This window comes from Oncorhynchus kisutch, unplaced genomic scaffold (assembly GCF_002021735.2).
Source record: "Oncorhynchus kisutch isolate 150728-3 unplaced genomic scaffold, Okis_V2 scaffold1757, whole genome shotgun sequence".
Taxonomy (NCBI): Eukaryota; Metazoa; Chordata; class Actinopteri; order Salmoniformes; family Salmonidae; genus Oncorhynchus; species Oncorhynchus kisutch.
The window spans coordinates 26,383-42,909 of record NW_022263702.1 but is presented as its reverse complement, the minus strand read 5'-3'; the positions used below and the strand labels follow the sequence as shown (position 1 = coordinate 42,909).

Below are 16,527 nucleotides of genomic sequence, written 5' to 3'. Positions count from 1 at the left end.
GAGTGGCTTCGGAACAAGTCTCTGAATGTCCTTGAGTGGCCCAGCAAAACCAAGGCCTTGAACCCGATCAAACATCTATGAAGAGAACGGAAAATAGCTGTGCCACAACACTCCCCATCCAACCTGACAGAGCTTTAGAGGATCTGCAGAGTGCCAAGATTTTAGCATCATACCGAATAAGAATTGAGGCTGTAATCCCTGCCAAAGGTGCTTCAACAAAGTACTGAGTAAAGGGTCAGAATACTTATGTAAATGTGATATTTCATTTTTTTAAATAAATGAGCAAACATGAAAAAAACTGTTTTTGCTTTTTCATTACGGGGTATTGTGTGTAGATTGATGAGGGGTGAAACAATTGAATCCATTTTAGAATAAGGCTGTAACGTTACAAAATGTGGAAAAAGTCAAGGGGTCTGAATTCTTTCCGAAGGCACTGTACCATGTCATAGAAAACATCTCATGTCGTCAATGAAAAAAAGTGAGTAAGCTGTGCCTTGTAGGAGCGAGCGCCCACAACTTTAAGCAATTACAAGCCATCCAACTTTACGTAATGACTCACCCACGCCATCTCTCTTACGCATGAAAAATCAATGCTTAAGGTGGCGCAACGGAAGTCACAGACTTCGGCCACGGCGGTACACAGATAAAAGGTGTTTGGATTGCGGTAACTGGAGTATTAGAACGGGACCTTTTGGAGACGAATGATATCTTCTACTGTGCGCAATCTCATTAGGAACATGGAGAGCTCCAGGCTATGGACCAGAGCGTTGGTTTGCGCGGTGTTGCTGTCCATCGTTCTTAGTGCTGAAATTGACTACTCGGATTCCGAATTGGACCTCGACACAAGAAGTGTGAGAGACTTCTACCCCAAAGATCCGAATTTGACCAACGAAAAGCAACTGGTAAGTTTCTATCTAGTTTCTATTCTATCTAGTAACACCTGCGACTTTAATGGTTAATGAGCATTAGATTTTTGTCTATTTGAAAGGTCTGCTTTGGAAGGATTTCTCATTCTAATGTGTCAATATTTCCCACAGCTTGGAGCACTACATGACGTTCTTAAAAAGCTGCAGACCAAGAGACTTCCATTCTGGGAAAAGAAATTCGGCCAAGTCCCTACGGTAAATGTAACAATTTCAACGAACCTTCTAAACATGGAACGACCTATATTTCGAAAAACGGATTGCCTAAACTGGCGCGTAAAACTACATTTCAACATTTTAACTTTCACTAAATGCGTTCATGTGCCATGTTTTGTGGTTGATGTGATCTGATGTGGTGACAGGTGGATATGACCCCACAGACCTTTGCATCTGTTGGCAAAAATGTCGCACACGGTCTTATTTTGTCTACTTTCTCTTTTTCAGTGCGACGTTGGAGAGCAGTGCGCAGTGAGAAAGGGCGCGAGAATCGGCAAAATGTGCGACTGTCCTCGCGGAGCATTCTGCAACTCTTACCTGCTCAAGTGCTTGTGAATTGAATTGGTCTGAATGTAAGTTAGAAGTTGATGGCAAACTAAAACTGTTACATCAGAACGATATGTGATATAGGAATATTGTTATGATACTACAATATACGATTATCCGGAGAGTGACTGGTTGCATTCTGAGAGATTGTCCCCAAAAAGGCTTATTTTGAAGTTATGAAATATTTTATTTTCAACTGGATGTTTCTGTAACCAAAAATGAGTTGTGCTATGAATAAACCGCGTTCTATCTTGTTTTGTAAAGCAGTCTGAGTGGTCTCTCTTTGCTCCAATCATTTCATGATCCACATGCATAAAGATGATGCGCAATGCTGTGTGCGATAATGTTCTGGGTTATTTCCTACAAACTCATGAAGTAAAAAATACCTACCGATAATATTAGTCATGAAGTACGTGGATTCATAAGGGCTGAGTCTTGTCTGGACTGAGAATGAAATAGCATTTTTAGGCCAAATGGAGATATGGTCGGACATAAACAAAACAGTAGTGTATGTACATTTGTTGAATCTAATAAATAGGATTTACTTAGAGCATTAGACATTTACACTACCTTCATGATGAATAAAGTTATATAATCACAATAGTTCAACTTGTAGAGAATATTTTATGGTTTTCAAGTGAATAAAAAGTATGTTATTTAACTATTTCCCTTGTGGTGTTTTTCCATAGAAGCATTGGTGTCACTCCATGCTTTTTTGGGGTGTCTTTGCATTGTTGTGAGGTAACCAACATTACTCGGTTAGAGGAAAGCCTTTTATTACAGTATTTCCTGAAATAACACAAAAGTAGCTGGTTTGAATTTTTCCAGTCTGTTCCACCCAAAGTGGCTCACAAACCTGACAGTTGGTGTTTGCAAAACATGTTGTAAATCAAGTTACTGTTGATGGGCTCTGGTCATAAGTAGAGCAGTGTATAGAGAATTGTTGCCATTTGGAACACATGCTCTCACATATTATCACACCAAGGTGTGTATCTGATTCAAACATAGGACTGAATCGTAGGACATTGTTAGGCTGTGAGGTCATATCAGCTAATTATATACTGTAAATGCAATCGGTGACTCCGAGACAAGTGTTGTAAGGCAGGAGGTGGGATTGCTGACATAGTTCATAGTTGTGGATTGCCTTACAACACCACATACCTAAATAGCTCAAATTTACCCATCCTCTCCCACTGCGGTTGATCTCCACCATCTCCACCTCCATCCCTCCATCCCTCACTTGTCCAGGCTGTCTCTCTGATTCCTCTCCTCTCTCTTCTCCGATGGGCCCATGTCTCATTAATAATGACTGTGTTGTGTTCATACCCTGGTGAAGACAGTTTGCCTGTTGAAACGTTGGGCATTCCTTTTTTGCAACTGAGCTCTTAGAGTGTGCAGCTCTCCTTTATTTTCAAGTGTTCCACTCCGCTAGCCAGCACCTCGCCTAAATAGGTGTGTGTTTCTTTTTCCTCTAGATTGTGTTGCATTCTACAACACAAATAAACTCTGTCTCAGGAAAGGAACAGAATGTTCTTTCTGTCTATTTGGCGCCTGCCTTTCAAACACACTGTCCGCCCTCCTGAATCGTCTTACCAGTCGCGTCACTGAAAAGCAGGCTCCTCAGCGGCACAACTTCAGGCTAAGGAGTGGGTTTCTACATTCACCCCCCCAACTTACTCTACACCAACCCCAGTCCCCAGCATTGATCTGAGCGAAACTGCAGATCTGGGTCACCGCACCTGTAACGGACCTCACGCAGCTTGCCTAGCAAGTACCGCTTACTCCTGAATCGGCTCATACCTAGGCTCGAGCCCAGGACCTTTCCTTGCAAACGTACGTGACCGCCCTGCTGAAGCATCTTACCAGTCGCGCCATAAGTGGGGCTACTTCAGTCTGGGGAGTGAGTTTCACACATACCCATGTGATACACACACATGGTGTTATTTTAGCTAGCTAGCCGCTGGAGGAAATCAAAAGGAGGTGCAACAATACAAGTTGTTTCTGTCAATGACCTATGCTCTCAATGTGATTTGATAGGAGTGAAGCCAAATCCAAATTGGCTTCCCTTGACACTTTTTTGGAATGCCAGGATCATTCACAGTTGACCTCACTCAGTTTAGCTCAATGCTGATTAGCTATTATTTGATGCTTTTTTTATTCAAGGGTGCTCGCTGGCTTGCAGCAACATCGCCATACTCTTTTGCACCAGGGGGCATCAAATAGATGGCCTACATATACCAAGAAAGAGGGGAGCTGTTTCGAAAATTATGAAACACATAAAGACTCAAGATTTGTTTTATTTTTCTTGGTCTGTTTTTGGGGGAAGCCTGGCCTCCCTTGCCACCCATGAATACACGCCACTGGCAGCGTGCATTCAGTTCTGTCCAGGGCAGAGCTCAAACTCTTCATCTTCGGTGCACGAACACATGCCACTCAAAGCTCAAAAGTCTCACCCAACAGAGCACAGGAGTTGGCTCAGAGTGGGGAGTGTTGTTGTGCAGAAGGTTGTTTTTTGACTTCACTGGGCCTTTAAATAACTATTCGGCTGACACTTCAGATGTGAGGACAAACATGGTGGTTAATAATGGGCTGTTTAGAGCCAGAGAAATCAGGTCACATAGCAAATTATGCTGCAGCTGGCTTATTTACATAAACTTTACATAACCTAAACACAGCATTGTCTTTCATGCAGTATTTTGCTCTGTTGCTAGTTCTGGCATATGTCTTTATTTGATAGGGAGTGAGACAGGTACAATTAAAATATTTGACTCATCAAATTGACAAGGGTCAGATGCACTCATGTATGTGTGTGAGTGTTATCGCTATCTATGAAACACCATCTGTGGGTTGTACAGAAAACTTTTCCATCAGATTAAATTCCCCACCACATCCAATAATGTTCATTCCAAAGGACCCTCAATGCCTTGTTGTTACAATCACACTACATACATATGGTATGTAACCATGCTGTGCTAAAACATCCTTTTCCCTTCACTCATTAAGTATAATACACTGAGTATACCAAACATTAGGAACACCTTCCTAATATTCAGCAGGTGCTCTTAATGTTTTGTATACTCAGTGTATATCTAAAGGAACATATTCCACAGTTAACTAGCTGTGAGTAGCGTAAACACATACTAACTCTCCAGCAGTACTACAACAACCTGAAGGAAACACTATGATGGTGACGCAAGACAGCGGAGGGTCAGGATGAGGTCAGCCACCAATATGCCAATTAAATCACGATTTATAAGGATTTGACTTGGCTAGTAAAGCAAATAACACCTATTAAGCGGGAACAAGGAGCCGACCAAGGGTGACTCAAAATGCATTTTGATGGGTGCATATTACATTATTATTACAACTACTTTTTATTTTAACCTTTATTTTACCAGGCAAGTCAGTTAAGAACAAATTCTTATTTACAATGACAGCCTAGGAACAGTGGGTTAACTGCCTGTTCAGGGGCAGAACGACAGGGTTTGAACTTGCAACCTTCCGGTTACTAGTCCAACGCTCTAACCACTAGGCTACGCTGCCGCCCCAACGTAATGAAGATGAGAACGTAATGAAGATGCCAGGGAGAGTGACTAGGCACAATTACTTGTAAATGTCGCAGACTCTAAGGACTCTAATGAGAGAAAGTGGATGGCAAGAACATTATCTGATTATTATGAACTGGGTTGTTTCGAGCCCTGAATGCTGATTGGCTGACACCCGTGGAATATCAGACAGTATACCACGGGTATGGCAAAACATTTATTTTTACTGCTCTAATTATGTTGGTAACCAGTTTATAATAGCAATAAGGCAGCATGGGGGTTTGTGGTATATGACCAATATTCCATGGCTAAGGGCTGTATCCAGGCGATGCGTCATTCCTAAGATCAGCCCTTAGCCATGGTATATTGGCCATATACAATACCCTCTCGTGCCGTATTGCTTAAATATATCCTACATGTGTTTTCATTACCCTGAGTCATTATGCTTGAGACATACTACATGGGCGACAGGTAGCCTAGAGGTTAGGGAGACGATCCAGCAACCCTTGTGCCCTTGAGCAAGGCACTTTATCCCCTACAACAACAGCTCCCCGGGCGCCCAGTGTGGCAGGCCCCTGCACCTCTCCAAAACCTGTATGGATGAATTGAAATAATCTATCAGTCAATAATCAATAAGGCTACAACTATCAAAATTCAAACCCCAAAGACTTGAGGGCAACCTAACCGTACCATAATTGGGACTTAATCTATGTTCTTGTCTTTGATAAATGTGTTTCACCCTCTTCATGTCAGTGTGGATAAGAGACAATCATTGGACGACAAACATTCTTAAATTATTTTTATTAACAAAAATATAGAAACAGGGACCGCTCATAGAAATGTAAAATGTCACTAAATATTGTGGCCATTTACACATCAACGCAACCCATTTCATATCATTCAGCTTTGAAAAGCAAAACATTACAGCAGCGATCTTCCATTGATGATTTTTGAATGTAAAGACTCAAGCACTATCAAACATATCATACAATTCTATGAACCTGGCTTAACGCCAATCATCTCCTTTAGAATTACTGAATCAATTCATAAACATAACAAAACCCGACATTTTCTCAACAGCTTTCCTCACACAAAATAGAACAGAGTGGTTTTAAATGAATGTCAAAGTTCCATCATCAACAAGATCTACATCATGCAGAACAACTAAACAAGATGCCTCCGTTTGTATTCAGACAAACACACTGAGTTATAATAGTGACAATGCATTCTACTGTGAACAGAAAACAACAGTTGAAATAATGATTCTGTCAGAGGACTTGTGCATTTTAAATACGAGAGCCGGTGTTAAATTATCAAAAGTATACCTCATTCTCATTCCATGACTAACTTTGTAACTTCATTAAACAAAAAAAGCACAACATTTGTAATGTGATCACTCAGGGAGATTTGAAGCATCAATAGAAAACTCGAATGACGAGCCACACAGGATTCCTTAGTTGCATGTTATTAACGGTATTGATTAACGGTAGAAATGTCCCTCGTCTAGTGGTCGGGTTGTTAATCAGATAGCTGATTAAATGGCTTGAGGGTCAGACCCAGTGCAGCCGCACTATCCACCATAGTCCTGAGCTAGGTGTAGGGTTAAGTTGCACCTAGAGGCTGATCCTGGGTCAGTTTAGCATTTTCCTGACTAATGGCTAAGGTTAGGATTGAGGGAGAGGAAGCTGATCCTAGATCTAGGGGGAACTTCACCCCGGAGCCCTGAGCTAGAGGACATAGAAGGAAAGTGCATGGCGTGACTATAGACCCAAGCAAAGGGAGGGAAAATGTGGTGACATTTTGTGAACCACACCCTTACGAAGTGTGTACATTTCTCCATTGTTGTAGGCAGCAGACAGGCACAACCGATACTAAAAGGGACTAAACTTCTTACCATCCCCACTCTGAAGGAATCCAAATCACCTATGGAACAAGAACTGGGTATACGCTCCTCAAGAATAATAAAAGCATAAAAACTATTAAGTCGTGGTGATGCATTGAGTCCATCCATTCAGTGGTACTGTATGACTCATAGAGCAGCTCCATTCAAACCCACACAACTTCTAAATACCAGGGCCGTGTTCATTAGGGCACACAGTAGCAAAACGTTTCGGAACGAGAAACTGAAATTAGCATGTATTATTGGACCAGGAGAGGTAGTTCCTCCCAGTTAGGGATGTGCATGGTTATTCGAATATTCGAACAGACGTTAGTATTCGAATACTTGTGTGAGTATACAATTTTGTGAGAAGAAAGAAATATAGGCCTATTTTACACAGAAAATTATTTTTCTAAATTAAAATATCCATGGGACATTGTTACATACAAGGATATACCATGCCATTTCAAATTACTAATTTAATAAAACTAACTTTTTTATGTTGTTTTTATGACGTGCACAGTGCACCTCATAAAAAGACCGGCAGCCATGTGTAGCTTGTTGTTTATGTAGGCCAATCAACGTGGAAAAGAGGCTAAATGTGTAACAAGTGGAATGAAAGTTCACTTATGCAATGCAAGATGGAATAAAATTACTGAATTAAAATGTAGCGAAATGAGAAAGAATAACAACCAACAGGTAGGCTGTTGTTTTATCTGAATGGGGTTGGGGAAAAAGCACAGCATGTGGCCTCAATTAGCCTAGCTAGCTATAGCTGGCTAGCTTCTCTAGGCTACTCCAGTCAAGACAGGCACTGTTATATAGGATAATAAATAACATTGAATTGCCTTGGTGTCTCTCTCTCTCCCTCCATCCACCTGTTCGCCCCCTCTGCAGCTGCAGCAATAGAGCGCCAGCCTCTCTCCCTCCCGCAGCAGTGCTCAGGTAAAAAAAAAACAATAACACATGTATTTCGAATATCTGACAAAAATTCATTATACTATTCAAATTTGAAATTATTTCAAACCCCCATTCCTACGTCCCCATTTTACTACATTTTGATGCCTACTGAACATGACCCTGGAAAGGCCCCCGTAGGATACTCTATGACCCATGGCTGTGCTACGACGGCCCGTCTCCCTGCTGCTCTGGCTGGAAGGGGTAGCTGATAGCGGGAGGGAAGCCTGGGTTCCTGGGCTGATCATCCAGCAGCACCAGATCCTCTACATCCCTACCATTGAACCGCCGCCGGCAGATCTTCACCGTCACCTTGCGCCCCTGGAAGGCCTTGAGGGCCTCCTTGGATGCCATGGCCCTGGCGGCTGCCTCGTCACGCCCGTAGCCTGTGCCCAGATAGACTGTCTGGCAGCGCAGCTCGCACACCTGGCCCTCCTTCTGGGAGCGCGCCGCAGGCAGGTCGGGGATGTCCTTCAGGGGCACAAAGACGCAGCTCAGGCTCTCTTTGGACGACTCAGTGCAGGCACGCAGGATCTCAAAGTGGTCCAGGTTGGGGCCGAAGCCCCCTGCCGACACCAGCTTCCACGCCACAGCCTTGTAGAGGCGGTTGAAGAAGGGCTGGTGCTCGGCAGGTGCCTGCGGGGGTGGGCCTTGCTTGAAGGGGTTCCCAGGCTTGGTCCGCTTGGCGCAGCTGTCGTCGTCGCCCCCTGAGAATCAGCGAGATAAAAGACAACTGAGTAGGGATTCTTCCCGGCAACACTTGCTTCACCTGCAGAGGACAGATTCCAGCGGTGTGAGGGAGGCGTTGGATAGGCACCGTTTACTTCAAGGCCAAAACAAAAGCAGCAGAAAAAATACTGCTGTATGATTAATCTAACCGTAACAATGTAGAGTATGTTTGATGGAAAAGTACAGAACTTTTTCCACTTTAATTGTCCCACAAATATACAGAAATGGATATACAGCATCACAGTAATTGCCGTTCAGTGTACTGAATCACTTCCATGAGTTAACAATACTGTACAACCCTGAAGCAAAGACAGGCCATTGGTCAAAGACAGGCCATTTCTTTTTTTGTAGGGCTATAATATTAGCGTCAATTAAAACGTTTAAAGTTGGACTCTCCAAACTATACAAGGAATCTAAACTTTAAATAGTTTCAAATTCAAATGAAATCAACATTTATTGATCAAGTGCACAGGATACAGGTGTAAACAGTACAGTGAAATACTTACTTGCTAACTCTCTTCAACAATGCAGTACAATATCAATCAAGGATCAAATGTCAAACAAAGTCCTAAATAACAAGTAGTAATAAAAATTAGAAGGGGGGAAAAGTAATAAAAACTAAGTATGTACACAACTGAATATACAGTAGGATTTCAGCATCATACCTGCAGTCCTCTTTCCTTTCCCCAAGATTTCATCTCTGGTCTTTCGAACTGGAGCATCATTGACAACCACTCCCTCTGCCATTTCCTTGATCCTGTCCATGACAGGTTGAGGGTATCTGCAAAACAACACAGTCAGAAGAAGACTAAATTCCTTTTAGGACAGTTGACCCTTGTCTCCTGTTTTGTTTGTTTGTTTTTACATTGGTTTACTTTTTGGAATACTGTAGTAGTTTTTCATTCTGGTTGGTCCAAACTGGAGAGTATATGTTCTAGTGTTGAATGATTTTAAACCAGATGCTATGGAAGAACACCAGCAGTACCCCCCATTATAACTCTAACTAATACTCTTTTCAACCTATCAACAGTGCAGACCCCAGCCATACTGTGCTGTCTCGGATATTTCCTTCTCACACTGTCCTTTCCAGCAGGTTTTCAACTACTATAGTGGATGCATAACCAGGCCATTGCAGCTCAGCTCAGCTCGTCTCTGTAGTATACGCCAGTTAACAGATGCTTTTATCCAGATATACTTACAGTAGTATGTGCATACATTTGGTGTGAAGTGTGAAAATGATATTACAGTAACGCTCCACATCGAAATCCATTAAAACTAAGTTCCTCTATCCATTCCTCAAACATCGCCTGTTTGAGATCTAGTTGACAAGACAGCACAAACAGACCTGGGACCAGGCTACAATACACATACCTGCAGCCCAAGAAGATGTGGTTGGCCCAGCATATGGACAGTGAGAGCAGCCTGTCCAGACTGGGGCTGGGGAAGCCCGGCTGGACTGTGGGGAACGTCTCCATGTTCCTCAGGAAAAACTCTCGTCTGGCATGCCACTGCTTGTTGGTCTCATGCCCTCCTCGGAGTGACTCCACCCACTCGACCAGGTGAGGGTTCTGGTCCAGGTACTCTGAAACAATGTCCTCTCCACTCCTCCCCTCCGCCATCACTGTAACACAGAGCAGAGACACAGGACACAATGTGTTAGGCTATATCAGTGTTACAGTGACTAGAGGCAAAAACAGGCTACTCAAGACTCAAATCAAATCAGCTGATTTGATGGGAAATTATATACCACACTAAGTAAATCCAGTGTGTTTTGTGCTCTGTCTATCATGTTTTTCTAGAGGCACGGCATCAACAGATTTATCAGGCACTGGAAGCTGTTGCTGTTCTATGATAGTTATAACACCAGAAATATGGTTATAGCCAGAGTCCTTCACCTGCAATTTGTCAGCAGCGGCTTGTTAAGAAGGAATATTATAACGCTACGGAAGCTGGAGTAGTCGTTTTCTGACATCTTTTAAAGTCACTGCTGGCATCTATTCTTTGTCATTATTGTCATCACTGCCTACCAAGCAACTTCGAGATTGTGGGGAGAGGGCGATTTAGCTATCATAACTAACGTAACGTTAGTAGGGCCAAATCAGAAAACCGCTTGTTTACGGAAGTCAATGTTGGTTTGTTGCAATGCCAGTTATCTAACATTACCGTCTCTGTTGTTACTAGCTAATTTATCATCAGAAGTGAATCCAAACATATCATTCGGTGAGTAACTTAACATCAACCGGGTTAATATATTTTACATAGCTAGCCATCCTCCAATGTGGCTAGCTAGTTAGCTAGCATTGAATTAGCATAAGACTTTAAAACAAACGCCGGGTATTAGCCTAGCTAGCAAACACAACAAACGTATGTTGTTGGCTGCACTACGCCAACGTTAGCTTCATTTGAGCAACATATACCTTACTGGATAACTATATTAAAGAAAGTTGCAGACTATATTTTATTGATAGCAAATATACAGTTCAGAACGAACCTCAAGCTGTCCAGGCAGCGCCGTTGCTGTATGAGTCATGACCAGTGATGCAAACAAGTTGACTGTCGAACTACAACTTCCACAGGATTGCGCAACAACAGATCCCACATGTTTTTGATCAAAGATATAGCTACTTCGAGATCATTTATATATTTGTTGGGGGGTTTTAGATAGAAAAAAATGATCATTACAGTAGCTAAATCAATCGTACAAGGGAAGAAAACGTTTAATGAACTTATGTTGAAACCAAAGGAAAGACTACAATTTCCATAATTCTTCACCCTCGTCATTGAAACGTCATCGGGTTGCGGCGGCGACAGAATCGGCAGTGTTGTGATTGAATGACAGGCTCAACAGTGCAATTTATGTAAACTTTGACCTGATATCCGATTTTAAGTTAATTAAAATGATTCACGAGCTCTTGTTGGCGTTAAGTGGATACCCTGGGACTATATTCACATGGAACAAACGGACAGGTTTACAGGTATATCGGGATAACGTTACCTACCTAACTACAGTACAAAGCTAGCTCTACAAAGTACAAACACCGCTGCAAGAAGCTGGCTAGCTATGTGAATCTTCTTTTTTCTCAAGTAGCTAGCTAGTGCAACTAGCTAGTAACCTTATGAATTGTTTTATTTTCTGCTTTTGTTGGCACCCATCACTAGTTTTTTTTCTATTGTTGCTGTATGTACACTTCACTATAGTTTTGTTTAGTGACTGGTGGTAAGTGTGACATGCATCCTACTGAACCTTACTCCACGATGTACATATAACTAACTGAACCATAGTTCAAGAATGCACTGTTAAGGAGTTATGAGTAAGGGGTTAACTGAACCTCTGCTACTCCTGTAGGTCTCCCAGGACCTGCCCTTTCTCCATCCCAGTGAGACCAGTGTCCTGAACCGCCTCTGCAAACTGGGATCCGATTACATTCGCTTCACAGAGTTCATAGAGCAACACACAGGCCATGTCCACCAGCAGGTGAGATAAATACCCAGAAGATGGAGTGCCAAAAGCATTTTCCTCTTCTCACTTCCTTCGTTATAACATCTGCTAAAAATGTGAATGTGACCAATAAAATGTGATTTGATTTGGAATCGAGAGACCGTTGAAGGATATCTGGGGTTCCTTCTCCAATGTTCTCCCTGCTTATCTCTTACTTTTTGATAAGGTGAAGACTTGAGGAAAACTACGATTGAAGCTCGATATACTCAGGCTTTTATAAAACATTCCAGCTCATACTTCATCAGTACTACAACGGTGGATGTTGCTCGTCCGCATGCCGCTAACTCTAGCAGGCATGTAACTACACATGCATGTTGCTGGTCGAACGCCAAACTCTTCATTGAGACAATGCTGAAACCATCAATCAATGGGAGAGTCGGTGCCACATTTTCATTTCTGCCGAAATTAACATGAAAGATAAGTTATCTTGGAAATTCAGCAGGCTATGATGTGAAATAGGCTAATAATGCTGTCTTTGGTGTGCTTATCAATGCACACAAGCACCTTTTTTCCCAATCCTATCAGTAAAAATGTTTTTGTCATGCAAAAGTTTTACTGTGGGTGAACCTTCAAATGCATCTTGTCATTACAAAATGTGTAATGTGATGGGTGTCTTAATATATATTTTTTTACACAAACGCTTGATTAATTACATATTTAATCGCTCAAAACAACTAGGAACTCGTAAATCTCAGACTTCAGTACATTCAAAACAACTGGGAATGTAAAAAAATGTAGCTCCGACTGGGGAAAAATCGATTTGAATGATCATCCAACTCGGAATTCCAACTCAGGCCTTTTTCTAAAAGTCAGACTTTCTGACCTTAGATCACTGACGTTATGATTTGACCTCATATTTTTCCGTGTTCCTAGTTGTATTTAACGTGGCATCAGACACTTCATTCAGGATAAATATAGTAAGCCCTGAGTTATCCTACCCCAGAACAGATTCATTGCCATAGAAATGTACCTGGCTAAAAGGTGAGCCTTTCATCTTGACCGGTTATTCCAGGTTGAACAAAGTTACTTTGCTAACTCCTCAAACCTGATTCGTAGTATACCTCTCTGGACTAAAAAGCCAACTCAATGGAGAATCTCCATTGAAAATGCTTTTTAGTGCAGAATTACACTTAATCTGTGTCCGGGAAACCTCCCCTTAGATGGGTTTATATTTTTTAATCCTGATTAACTGGTTAAATTCTGTGAGAGTCGGTGACAATGAATCTAAACCAACTTTAGAGTGAGTGCCATGTGTTGTTGTTTTTTAGATTAAGATGTACTAGTATTACCGCAAATACTAATCAGATATAGCTCAATACTATAGTCTTAACAAGCTGTGATTGTACTTTGCAGGAGCACCACTCCATTCAGACAAACCAGGCCGGACTCAATGGGGTTTACCTGCGGGCTTTCTGCACGGGACTTGACTCCATGCTACAGCCTTATAGACAGGCTCTCCTGGACCTCGAACAAGAGGTACCGAAGATCATTTACAAAATGCATTGTAGCACTAATTAATACAATGCACATTCATAATCAATCCCACTATTGTCCTCTTCATTGCAGTTTCTTGGCGACCCGCATCTCTCCATATCTCATGTGAATTATATGTTGGATCAGGTAATGCCAGTAACTGTTTTTACTCGTTTTTCTGATTTCGATTTGCTTGTTGTACATTTGAAGTAGAATGAATTGTTTTAGACCTTTAAAGCGGTAATCCTTAATGGTAAAACAGTTTAGGATATTACAACAACAAAAAAGTTACTGCAAGCTACAAACACTGTTTTTCCCCCTCCAACGTCATTGCACGCGATAAAACAGAACAATATGTACTGCACGTTTTTTATTTGACCACACTGCTCGACGCACCTCACCTCCATTTCATCCACAAGACAAAACCAATAACAAAGTGCTGGGGGTGTACAGTGGCGCTGCCACCCTTCCACCCCTCCCCTGATTGGAGTAAACTAACGGACAAAAATACTTCTACTGCTACTTTCGCTCACATGTACTGTACATGTAGTTTACTAATTATACATATATTCCTAATTTCCTCTTTCTCCAAGTGCTGGATTTTCATCCACAGCATCCAATCCAGACAGTGGTGCTGTTTCCCCTAATGCGGATTCCATCTTTAAATGTGAACTTTCACACCTGCAGTCACAAGATCCACAGTATCTTTCAATATGTCATGAATGGAATTAGGAAATAAAATATTAATTTAACAATATACCCTAGTCATTTTATGTGATCATGTTCTTCTCTAGTTTCAGTTGCTGTTTCCCTCTGTTATGGTGGTGGTGGAGACAATAAAGTCCCAGAAGGTAAGGGCATTACAATGGAGACAATACGGTCCCAGAAGGTAAGGGCATTACAATGGAGACAATACAGTCCCAGAAGGTAAGGGCATTACAATGGAGACAATACAGTCCCAGAAGGTAAGGACATTACAATGGAGACAATACAGTCCCAGAAGGTAAGGGCATTACAATGGAGACAATACAGTCCCAGAAGGTAAGGACATTACAATGGAGACAATACAGTCCCAGAAGGTAAGGGCATTACAATACAGTCCCAGAAGGTAAGGGCATTACAATGGAGACAATACAGTCCCAGAAGGTAAGGGCATTACAATGGAGACAATACAGTCCCAGAAGGTAAGGGCATTACAATGGAGACAATACAGTCCCAGAAGGTAAGGGCATTACAATGGAGACAAGACAGTCCCAGAAGATAAGGGCATTACAATGGAGACAATACAGTCCCAGAAGGTAAGGGCATTACAATGGAGACAAGACAATAGACCGAGAAGATAAGTGCATTACAATGGAGACAATACAGTCCCAGAAGGTAAGGGCATTACAATGGAGACAATACAGTCCCAGAAGGTAAGGGCATTACAATGGAGACAATACAGTCCCAGAAGGTAAGGGCATTACAATGGAGACAATACAGTCCCAGAAGGTAAGGGCATTACAATGGAGACAAGACAGTCCCAGAAGATAAGGGCATTACAATTGAGACAATACAGTCCCAGAAGGTAAGGGCATTACAATGGAGACAAGACAATAGACCGAGAAGATAAGGGCATTACAATGGAGACAATAAAGTCCCAGAAGGTAAGGGCATTACAATGGAGACAATACAGTCCCAGAAGGTAAGGGCATTACAATGGAGACAAGACAATAGACCGAGAAGATAAGGGCATTACAATGGAGACAATAAAGCCCCAGAAGGTAAGGGCATTACAATGGAGACAATACAGTCCCAGAAGATAAGGGCATTACAATGGAGACGAGACAGTACAGTCCCAGAAGATAAGGGCATTACATTGGAGACAAGTATTCACTCTCCTTCTGATATGACTGAGAAATCACACAAACACAATTACTTTGGAAGAAATGATTTAAGACACTCATAAAGCACTTTTCATACACCCATAGCGCTCTCCAAAAACTATTTGTGTTCTCAAAGGTCAACACATTTCTTATGTGACTTAGTTTAGAATTTTTCTGTAACAATACCATCTTTCTCCCAATTTAAAGTTCATCATGGTGGCTGCTGTGGTACAGGGGCACAACATTGTCACAGCGCTCAGAGCAGAGTGCATCATGGGTAGGCACAGTTGAATCAATTAGTGTGGAATATGGAAATGAGGTCATATCCTGTCTGTTCTAATTAGATCCACGGCTGTCAGATCCTGGAGACGGTGTACAAGCACAGCTGTGGTGGTCTGCCCCCTGTTCGCATGGCCCTGGAGAAGTAAGTTACGGCCACAACTTTTTCAATCAAATGTGAAGTTAGCCTCTTATAGAAGCTTTATGCATGGTTTATGCTATTACTTGGATCTATGCTGCATGTGTGGTGTCATCCTGAAACTGATGCTGCAAAGTGAAATATGCAAGCCATATTTCCAGGCAAAACCTGAAGGGGTTAAGATCCCGGGGCGTGTATTTTTTTAAAATTTGTTATTTCTCCCCTGGATAAATTATTCCCATGACACATGTCATCCCCTCCTACACATAAACACTTGAATCTATACTGATACCTGGCTGATGTTTCTTAGGGCAACACAACATAAAGGATCTCTCTTCTGTCTGTTTACTCAGGATCCTGGCGGTGTGCCACGGGGTGATGTACAAGCAGCTGGCGGCGTGGATGCTGCACGGTCTGCTGCTGGACCAGAGTGAGGAGTTCTATGTGAAGCAGGGGCCCAGCGCTGGAGGGGCCGCCGCCAACCAGGAGGAGGACGAGGAGGACCTGGGGATTGGAGGCCTCAGCGGTAAACAGCTGAAAGAACTACAGGACCTGGTGAGAGCCCTTATGCTAAGATTCAGGATCAGCTTAAATCTTCCTCAAATCTTAACTGGCTGATCTAAAGTAAGAGGAAAAACTGATTCTAGATCAGCATCTATTGTCAATTGCATCCATGTTTCCAGCTGAGAGAACTAC

At 42.2% G+C, this 16,527-nt stretch overlaps 3 protein-coding genes across 6 annotated transcripts in view; 2 read left to right on the top strand and 1 right to left on the bottom strand.

Annotated features, from left to right (window-relative positions):
* The first annotated feature begins 609 nt into the window (after nucleotides 1–609).
* On the top strand, nucleotides 610–1,729 carry LOC109877151 (cocaine- and amphetamine-regulated transcript protein). Its single transcript, XM_020469469.2, has 3 exons — nucleotides 610–902; nucleotides 1,038–1,121; nucleotides 1,368–1,729. The coding sequence occupies exons 1-3, from the start codon at nucleotides 702–704 to the stop codon at nucleotides 1,473–1,475; spliced, it is 393 nt and encodes a 130-aa protein (XP_020325058.1). The 5' UTR covers nucleotides 610–701; the 3' UTR covers nucleotides 1,476–1,729.
* A 4,066-nt stretch (nucleotides 1,730–5,795) lies between these two features.
* LOC109877224 (protein CDKN2AIP homolog A) lies at nucleotides 5,796–11,179 on the bottom strand. 2 transcript variants are annotated; one of them, XM_020469531.2, is made up of 4 exons: nucleotides 11,068–11,179; nucleotides 9,948–10,197; nucleotides 9,242–9,357; nucleotides 5,796–8,554 (listed from the first exon to the last, which is right to left on the bottom strand). In XM_020469531.2, exons 2-4 carry the CDS (start codon nucleotides 10,193–10,195, stop codon nucleotides 8,013–8,015), a joined length of 906 nt encoding a protein of 301 aa, XP_020325120.1. In that variant the 5' UTR covers nucleotides 10,196–10,197; nucleotides 11,068–11,179; the 3' UTR covers nucleotides 5,796–8,012. The 2 variants fall into 2 exon arrangements, with proteins under 2 accessions (XP_020325120.1, XP_031674832.1); XM_031818972.1 differs by lacking the exon at nucleotides 11,068–11,179 and adding an exon at nucleotides 10,472–10,584.
* LOC109877632 (gamma-tubulin complex component 4) overlaps nucleotides 10,679–16,527 on the top strand; it is a 23,767-nt gene continuing 17,918 nt past the window's right edge. Inside the window, exons 1-8 of one of the 3 annotated variants that reach the window (XM_031818970.1) lie at nucleotides 11,374–11,551; nucleotides 11,923–12,051; nucleotides 13,429–13,551; nucleotides 13,642–13,695; nucleotides 14,343–14,389; nucleotides 15,185–15,194; nucleotides 15,758–15,837; nucleotides 16,185–16,386. In XM_031818970.1, coding sequence (XP_031674830.1) covers nucleotides 11,474–11,551; nucleotides 11,923–12,051; nucleotides 13,429–13,551; nucleotides 13,642–13,695; nucleotides 14,343–14,389; nucleotides 15,185–15,194; nucleotides 15,758–15,837; nucleotides 16,185–16,386 — 723 coding nt within the window. In that variant the 5' untranslated portion in view covers nucleotides 11,374–11,473. Of the gene's footprint in view, nucleotides 10,797–11,355; nucleotides 11,552–11,922; nucleotides 12,052–13,428; nucleotides 13,552–13,641; nucleotides 13,696–14,342; nucleotides 14,400–15,184; nucleotides 15,195–15,757; nucleotides 15,838–16,184; nucleotides 16,387–16,527 lie in introns of those variants that run through there. The other 2 variants (XM_031818971.1, XM_031818969.1) reach the window with 2 other exon arrangements.